Source organism: Rhinopithecus bieti, unplaced genomic scaffold (genome assembly GCF_001698545.2).
Source record: "Rhinopithecus bieti isolate Rb0 unplaced genomic scaffold, ASM169854v2 scaffold_11161, whole genome shotgun sequence".
In the NCBI taxonomy this organism is placed as follows: domain Eukaryota; kingdom Metazoa; phylum Chordata; class Mammalia; order Primates; family Cercopithecidae; genus Rhinopithecus; species Rhinopithecus bieti.
Window position 1 is genome coordinate 2,777,622 of NW_016806937.1, and position 8,691 is coordinate 2,786,312.

General features: G+C 48.0%; 2 protein-coding genes across 12 annotated transcripts in view; one reads left to right on the top strand and one right to left on the bottom strand.

Moving 5' to 3' along the window:
* The first annotated feature begins 145 nt into the window (after positions 1-145).
* On the top strand, positions 146-5,869 carry SETD6 (SET domain containing 6, protein lysine methyltransferase). 6 transcript variants are annotated; one of them, XM_017878951.1, is made up of 9 exons: positions 845-967; positions 1,201-1,290; positions 1,366-1,510; positions 1,600-1,741; positions 1,883-2,077; positions 2,213-2,333; positions 3,445-3,625; positions 3,796-3,938; positions 4,116-5,869. In XM_017878951.1, the coding sequence occupies exons 1-9, from the start codon at positions 941-943 to the stop codon at positions 4,440-4,442; spliced, it is 1,371 nt and encodes a 456-aa protein (XP_017734440.1). In that variant the 5' UTR covers positions 845-940; the 3' UTR covers positions 4,443-5,869. The 6 variants fall into 6 exon arrangements, 3 of the variants coding, with proteins under 3 accessions (XP_017734438.1, XP_017734440.1, XP_017734439.1); XR_001886842.1 differs by having other exon boundaries at positions 146-1,290; positions 3,414-3,625; positions 4,116-4,501; XR_001886844.1 differs by having other exon boundaries at positions 146-1,290; positions 3,291-3,625; positions 4,116-4,475.
* Positions 5,870-6,023: 154 nt separating this feature from the next.
* The window catches only part of CNOT1 (CCR4-NOT transcription complex subunit 1), an 81,148-nt gene continuing 78,480 nt past the window's right edge, over positions 6,024-8,691 (bottom strand). For 5 of the 6 annotated variants that reach the window (XM_017878946.1, XM_017878943.1, XM_017878947.1 and 2 more), the window contains exons 41-42: positions 6,539-6,673; positions 6,024-6,380 (exon numbers count right to left, since the gene is read on the bottom strand). In XM_017878946.1, the coding sequence (XP_017734435.1) occupies positions 6,302-6,380; positions 6,539-6,673 (214 nt within the window). In that variant the 3' untranslated portion in view covers positions 6,024-6,301. The remainder of the gene's footprint in view (positions 6,381-6,538; positions 6,674-8,691) is intronic. The other variant, XM_017878945.1, reaches the window with a different exon arrangement.

The window sequence follows — 8,691 nt, forward strand, 5'->3', positions numbered from 1 at the left end:
TACAAAAAATGAGCTGGGCGTGGCAGCGTACGCCTGTAGTCCCGGCTACTCAGGAGGCTGAGGCAAAATTGCTTGAACCCGGGAGGTGGAGGTTGCAGTGAGCCGAGATTGCACCACGCACTCCAGCCTGGGCGACAGAGCGAGACTCCGTCTCCCCACCTCCCCAAAAAAGAGAAAAACAAAAACAATGTTGAGCTCCGGCATTGCTTGGTTTCAAAACCCATTCCTGTAACCTCTATATTCACAGCCTCATTTTCTTAAATTTAACAGCATGCTACTTCCCCAGGTTTAACCACCATTTGTTTTATTCATTTATTTACCCAATAGGTAGATATTGAGTCCTTACCATGTCAGCTAATAAAACCCACCACGTGCTACGCAGTAGACTAAAAAACGAGGAGGTACTGGCAAATAAGGGCAGAGAGGATCTATTCTAGATCCAGGAGCCCTCTAGGCCACGCTATGCGGAAACACACACGAAAACTGCTCTGAAAGCATACCACCAGTAAAACGATTCCATGGCCATCGGTAACAAGGGGTCGAGATCAGGAGGTCGCTGGCCGCCCAGATGCGTCGCTCACCACCGGCCGGCCGCCAGACCCTCGGCTTCCGATCCAGAAACCGTATTTTGTTCCTACACCCAGACCGCAAGAAGCCTCAGCCCTCGGGGACAGACCAAAGGCCAGGGTTGTACCTGGCTTACAACCAGGCTCCAAGCGGCACGGGACGCTCCTTCTGCACTCGGACCGCGCAAGTGCAATTGGAGATAATGGACTCAAGATGTTTTCAGTAGGAACGATTCCAGCCAGCGCTAAGCCGGGGCAATCTGCAGCGTGCACGCCAAAACAGGCACCACGTGGTTCCGGCGCCGGGGCGGGGCCAGAGACGCCGGAAGTGGCCGCGAGCTCCAGGGGCCCACGGGGCGGCGCGCTTTCAGACCATGGCGACCCAGACGAAGCGCCCACGGGTGAGTGGCGGGTGCGGGGTCCAGCCTTCTCCTTCGCGCTTCACCCCTCCTCCGCCCTTAGGGCCGTGCGCCTGCGCCCCCTCCGCTCCCTCCCGCGGGTCCCGCGCCCCCCTCCTCTAGTCCCCACCTCCACCCAAAGCCCGTTCTGCGCGCGCGTGCGCGCGCCGCGGTCTACTGCCGTTGCCAGCGGGCTCTCTGGGGCCGGGCATGGTCACTGCGCGCACTTGTCTCAGGTGGCGGGGCACGTGGACGGCGGCGACCCGGATCCTGTGGCCGGCTTCCTGAACTGGTGCCGGCGGGTGGGGCTGGAGCTGAGTCCCAAGGTGAGCGAGCGAGCCGGCGGACGGAGGACCCGCGGCGGGGCGCGGGCTGCCCTGACCAGCCCTCCTCCTGCTCAGGTGGCGGTCAGCCGGCAGGGCACGGTGGCCGGCTACGGCATGGTGGCCCGGGAGAGCCTGCAGGCCGGAGAACTGCTGTTCGTGGTACCGCGGGCCGCGCTCCTGTCGCAGCACACCTGCTCCATCGGCGGCCTGCTGGAGCGAGGTGGGCACGGCGGCGGGCTAGGGCTCTGGGGCTGGGCGGGTCGGGCCCGCGAGGCCGCGCCGGGGCGCTCACACCTGTGTCTCCCTCAGAGCGAGGCGCGCTGCAGAGCCAGTCGGGCTGGGTGCCACTGCTACTGGCGCTCCTCCACGAGCTTCAGGCCCCGGCCTCACGCTGGAGGCCGTACTTTGCGCTCTGGCCGGAGCTGGGCAGCTTGGAGCACCCGATGTTCTGGTGAGAACTTTGGGAGGGGTTGGGGAACGCCTGCACCGTATCCTGCTGCAGGAAGTTTCCCCGCCACCCGCCCCTGCACCAGTCCTGCCCAGTAAAGTGTGTGAAGGGATGAAGGGAACCTGGGTGTGGGTGTCCCTGCAGGCCAGAGGAGGAGCGCCGGTACCTGCTGCAGGGCACAGGCGTACCTGAGGCCGTGGAGAAGGATTTGGCCAACATCCGCAGCGAGTACCACTCCATCGTGCTGCCCTTCATGGAAGCCCACCCCGATCTCTTCAGCCTCAGGGTTCGCTCCCTAGAACTCTACTATCAGCTCGTGGCCGTTGTGATGGCCTATAGGTCAGTGGGTGGAGCCTCTGAGGACGGAACCCTTTTCTTTAGAACTGTAGAGAGGGACAAAAGGGGAAAAACAGTGAAATCCACCCCCAGTCCCTCACCCAAGACAGGGCCTTAGCCAGGTTCTGTCAATGGCAGCTTTCAGGAACCACTGGAAGAAGAGGAGGATGAAAAGGAGCCCAACTCCCCAGTGATGGTGCCTGCTGCAGACATACTAAACCACTTAGCCAATCACAATGCCAATTTAGAATATTCTGCGGTGAGTGGAGTTCTTATTGGTGCACTGAGCATGATTCAAGCCATTGTCTTAGGCTCCATTCTCTTACTAGTGCTACAAAATGAGGTGAAATCAGCTCCTCCTGTATGTACTTCTGGTGTGCTTACTACTGTAGAATCATTTGAATGCAAAACATTTTAAAGTCCTCAAAGTAAGTTGGGGTTAACCCTCTGATAAACTATACTATCATCATTTATTTAGTGCTAGAGATTGGGTGGTCTGCATAGCCATGTTTCATTCCCTGCTGGCTGATCACATCAGTGAGCCCAGACTGTGTGTGGCTCTGTGGATAGCAGCCTGGAACAGTGATAGTCTCCGTGTTTTGTAGGGATGAGGACATTCACAGGCCAGAGGTCTAAGATGATCCTAGAACTGGTATAAAGCTGTGTTTATACCAGCTCTGTTCTATACGGAAAGTTGCCTGAAAAGATGACCCATTTATAGGATGGAAAATTAATTAAGTATGGTTATTTCTTAATCCTTGCCTCCATTTTCCTTTCCCACTTCGATCTGCGAAAGTTTCATCCCCCACCGCCGAGGAGGAGTCTCGCTGTGTCACGCACGCTGGAGTGCAGTGGCGTGATCTCAGCTCACTGCAACTTCCGCCTCCCGGATTCAAGCAGTTCTACCTGCCTCAGCCTCCCGAGTAGCTGGGATTACAGGCTCCCGCCACCATGCCCGGCTAATTTTTGTATTTTTTAGTAGGGACAGAGTTTCGCCATGTTGGCCAGGCTGGTCTTGGAACTCCTGACCTCAGGTGATCCACCCACCTTGGCCTCCCAAAGTGCTGGGATTACAGGTGTGAGCCACTGCGCCCAGCCAAAGATTTCATTTTTAAAGCTAGCAACTTTTTAAGTGCTGAAGAGGACTGCAGAAATCCACCCACTTAAACATGAAGCTGGCCTTTTAAAGTTAGTCTAACCTTTTTTTGTTTCACAGTTCAGGGTCTAACAGGAACTAAAGGTAGAACTTTGGTAGCTAACAGCATCAGTCCCATGGCTGAACTACACCTGCTAAAGGCTCTTAAGTGGAAGTAATCTTCATGGGGCTGGCCCGTGAAAGGCATGGCCCCAGCTTCTCCCTTTCACCTCAGAATTGTCTTCGGATGGTAGCCACTCAGCCCATTCCTAAAGGCCATGAGATTTTCAACACTTATGGGCAAATGGCTAACTGGCAACTGATTCATATGTACGGTTTTGTTGAACCATATCCTGACAACACAGATGACACAGCTGACATTCAGATGGTGACAGTTCGTGAGGCAGCATTACAGGGTGAGTGTATCGTTAACTCAATATTTGACACTGATGGTGTGTCTATACCCACACCTCAGGTTGAAACAGCTTTGCTAAATAGCAGTTGACTTTGTAGACTGGGTGGCAGACTAAAGAAAAAATGAGCCATTGGGTGTACTGAGCCTTTCACATTGCTATTTCATCTACAGGAACAAAAACTGAAGCTGAAAGGCTCCTAGCGTATGAGCGCTGGGATTTCCTATGCAAACTGGAGATGGTAGGGGAAGAAGGAGCCTTTGTGATAGGGAGGGAGGAGGTGCTAACTGAAGAGGAGCTGATCACCACACTAAAGGTAAAGGGCTGAAAATGGCCATTTAATGCTGATAATCTAAGTATTTAAAGCAAAACAGCTAGAAGATGAGGAAATGTGGGGTTTTTAATAAATGCTAAGATGGGTTTAATCTCCTGAATCATTTCGGAAGTACAAAAGTAGTACATCCGAATTAAAGGGCCCTGTGGTTGTTTCTAGGTACTGTGCATGCCTGCTGAGGAGTTCAGAGAGCTTAAAGACCAGGATGGAGGGGGAGATAATAAAAGGGAAGAGGGCAGCCTGACGATCACAAATATTCCCAAGCTCAAAGCATCGTGGAGACAGCTGCTTCGAAACAGTGTTCTATTGACCTTACAGACCTATGCCACAGACTTAAAAACTGACCAAGATTTACTCAGTAATAAGGAAGTCTATGCCAAACTCAGCTGGAGGGAACAGCAAGCCTTACAGGTTCGCTATGGTCAGAAGATGATCTTACATCAGTTGTTGGAACTGACACAAGTGAGCAGTTTCCCTGTTCCCTGAAGGAACAGCAATAAGAACTTTTATTCTAAGCTAGTACGCATTGATGTTTGAAAAAGGGGGAAATTTGGATCTTTTTCTTATTAAACACCAAGAGGAAAAGTAGCAAAGGTGGTGTGCTAGGATAAACTGAGGTAAGGGTGATGTGTTTTAGGATTGAGAACAGCAGACTTGGGAATCACTGCTAATTGTTAAAGCATGTTACAGCTATTTTGTTCTCAGTTTTAACCAAAGCCAGTGGAAATATGGTGGTAGTACGTCGTCTTGTTGTGTTTCAGCATTTAATAATAGACTTTGGAGGTAGACCCTGGTTTAAATCTTAAGTCTAGTTTGAGAAAATCACTTAACCTTTATTTAAAAGACTGGATTTAATAAGCTGTGTAACTGGCACTCAATGATCAGTTACCCGAAGTTCACTCTATGTGGCACAAACCACCCCTCAGGGAATAAACCCTAAGACATCACTCAAAGAGGACTTCAATTATTTAATTTTGAACTGTTTTGTCCTCTCTGGCTGTAAAACTTGTCATGAAAGGTAAGGCAAATTTTAAGTGGGTTAAGTTTTAAAATACACATCTACTCATTTTCTTTAAAAAGAAAAAATACCAAAATACCTGGGGGTATTAAAACTGGGCATTTTAAATTCTGTTTAACCAGAGAAACCTGCTCCAGCAATTTTCCAGTGTTGAAATAGGAAGAAAAATGGTTTCCTTAAACATGCCAGCTTAGTTAGTGGGAATGACCTATCATTCAGCAGGTAGTTGATGGTTCCCCATGGCCCCAAGGTCTGCAAGGCTGGACTGTCCACTTTTCCTCCTCACCACCAGCACTGGCTGCTGCTACTGAGAAAGGCACAGTGGACTCGTGTGTGTCATGACTTTAATGGTTAGCTGCAGTATGCATACACATACAAGAAGTAGGGGAGCTGAAGCCCGGGAAAAGGCTACAAAATACAACACAGGGACCAATACATTTGCAAAACATTCAAAACCCTTATAAAAGGGGCTGTATTGGTCCTTTCAACTTTGTCATTATTCAGCTTAGCCTGTATGGCCATTCAGTGGGGTAATGGGGAGAACAATTAATGAGATTTGGTTCCCTTCCCTATATTCCCACTGTTTTTAAGTTTCAGAAGAGGGATGTAAGGGTGAGGGTAGGGGGTGGGCTTTAGGCCTGGTCTGGTTTCCCTTTATATAAAGAGCTGACCCCCATCTCACGCGGCTGAGGTGTATAATCCCCAAAATAAGTAAGATGGTACAAATGCAGTCAGCTTTGGAATGGGTTTGGGTAGAGAAAAACAAACTCATGGGATTCCAATTGTGAGCCCTTCCCATGTTCCCAGACATATCAAATTCTAGCACATCCACATTTTTAATAACTTAGTGATTGTAAGGTCCCCTGTCCACATTAAAAAAATAAGTTACATAATATTTAAACTGGCTTTTTGCTATTCTTTGGGATACCAGGAATGTCAGAGGATGTGGAGCTATGCCCTCAGACAAGTGCATGGCATCAGCTGCCTCTTTATTACAAGGTACCAGTTTATGTACTTGCCTTGGACACAGCTTGCACAAAGCCAAGAAGTTCCAGACAAAGGTTTTCTCTTTCATGTATTTACACAAGTTCAAAATGATATTCACAGCATCTTCTAAATTTTGGCCAAGAGTCAAAAAAATGCATTTAAACTTTGGAACGTGCCCACATAAGACAGGAGGCTGATCCCAACAGTAGTTGGGGCAGATACCCGCAAACCAAAGGGCTGGGAAAGTCAGGAAGAGCTGAAAGGATTCTTCAGTCAGTCTGTGAACTCAGTGCAGTGAGACCTCTAGGCTGACAGACGTACAACGGAGATGCAGTTTCATCTAACTGGCACCTGTCCCTTCCATTACTTGCTGGGCCTGCTTCTGTCCCATGCAGCACTGTGCGACCGACTGGAATAACCTGAAGGATGAAGACAGTTACAAATCTGTGATTAAAGAGTAGGCCTAACAATACCTTGCATCTCATTCAACTACTAATCACTGACCCAACCTAGAGACAAATAAGGTTTTCAGTCTCCAGTCTCATTCCTAGACAATTAAAAATTACTTTGAACTCACTTTTCGATTTCTGGGGCACAGTGTACAAATTCATGGTTCCAGAACTTAAATGCTGGGTTTTTAATCAACTCAATGAAGGTAATAAGAAGACCCCAAGGATGTGGCCTATTTACAATCAACCGTTCCAAGAGAACTCTGGGAAAGGGGAGAAAAGAGCTAGTTAATGCAGAGAAGCATACAAATTCATGATTATTCTTCCATTACCCTTTTTTCTAACTTCTCCCTGATTATTAAACCACAGGCAAAAGTTTTCACCTTTAGTAGTAAAGACAGGTGGATTAATCAATATACTCCAAATGGCACGGGATGGAATACCTGGGTTTGAGCCTTGCTCTTAGCCCTAGAAGACTTAGTATTAATGTAAAGTGCAGATAATGGTATCTACCTCAGAGCTGTTCAGAATAAGGGGTGATGGGGGAGAGGAAGCCACATAAAGCCCAGAGTACATGGCACACAAAGTTAGTACAAAAAGTAGTAATTTCCAGAATGAGCTCCCAGGCCAGGCATAGTGGCTCATGCCTGTAATCCCAGCACTTTGGGAGGCTGAGGCAGGTGGATCGCCTGAGGTTAGCAGTTCAAGACCAGCCTGGCCAATATAGTGAAACCACGTCTCTGCTACAAATACAAAAATTAGGCATGGTGGCACATGCCTGTAATCCCAGCAGTCGGAGGCTGAAGCAGGAGAATCACTTGAACCTGGTAGGTGGGAGGTTGTGGTGGGCCGAGATCGTGCCACTATACTCCAGCCTGGGCGACAGAGACTGTCTCAAATAATAAGCAAGCAAGCTCACTCTCAATGAAAAGTAAGGAAATAGAAAATAAGAATTCTAACACTGCAGGCTGGACGTGGTGGCTCACGCCTGTAATCCCAGTACTCTGGGAGGCCGAGACGGGTGGATCACAAGGTCAGGAGTTCAAGACCAGCCTGGCCAAGATGGTGAAACCCCCGTCTCTACTAAAAATGCAACAAATTAGCCAGGCATCGTGGCAGGTGCCTATAATCCCAGCTACTCAGGAGGCTGAGGCAGAGAATTGCTTGAACCCAGGAGGAAGAGGTTGTAGAGAGCCGACATTGAGTCACTGCACTCCAGCCTGGGCAACAAAGCGAGACTCTGTCTCAAAAGAATTCTAACATTGCTAGTGCACGTGTAAATTGGTAAAATTTTTCTGAATGCCAGTATTGGCTTTTATATCCTTTCACGTACGAACTGTATATGAAGCATAACAAAGATTACAAGCCCAAGGAGACTTACTGCAGCTTTATATAAACAAAATGGATCATCATCATCTAAGCATCCAATAAGATACTAAATTTTAGAACACAAATCAAAGGAATACCATATTTAGCATCATAGGTACTATTAGGCAAATGAGCAAGTTTTAAGAGTCTAGCCCAATTTTTAAAGTGTTTGTGTGTGTGTATACATATATATATCACAATCTCTCTAATGCTATATATATAGTCTAGGCGATTCGGCAACAGATTCCTAACTATTGTTATTTCCTAACTATTATTATTTCCTGTTATTGCTACTGCTTTCAACCCAGAGGTAATGAGAAAAAGTCCAAGGTCCTTAACACAGTCTTCCATAGGCATGCATGATTTAGGACTGGTTATCACCACCACCTCAGAGAAACTCCTGACCTTTAATCAAAATGTGCCTTGTGGTGTAAACTACTTTTCATTTAAGCCATGATTACGATTTATAATTCTCTACTTGTGATACATGTTAATCAGAATGAGTATTAGGAGGGCAGCAACCATTTTGCTCACAATTGTATCCCACATTTAACACATTATTGGACATGTAAAAGATTTTCACTGAAGGCCAGGTGCAGTGGCTCACACCTGTAATGCCAGCATTTTGGGAAGCTGAGGTGGGCGGATCACTTGAGGTCAGAAGTTCAAGACCAGCCTGGCCAACATGGTGAAACCCCGTCTCTACTAAAATACAAAAATTAGCTGGGCATGGTGGCGGGCGCCTGGAATCCCAGCTACTTGAGAGGCTAAGGCACGAGAATCGCTTGAACCTGGGAGGTGGAGGTTGCAGTGAGCCAAGATCGCACCACTGCATTCCAGACTCAGTGACCGAGCAACACTCCATCTCCAAAAATAAATAAATAAATAAATAAAAATAATAATAATAATAAAT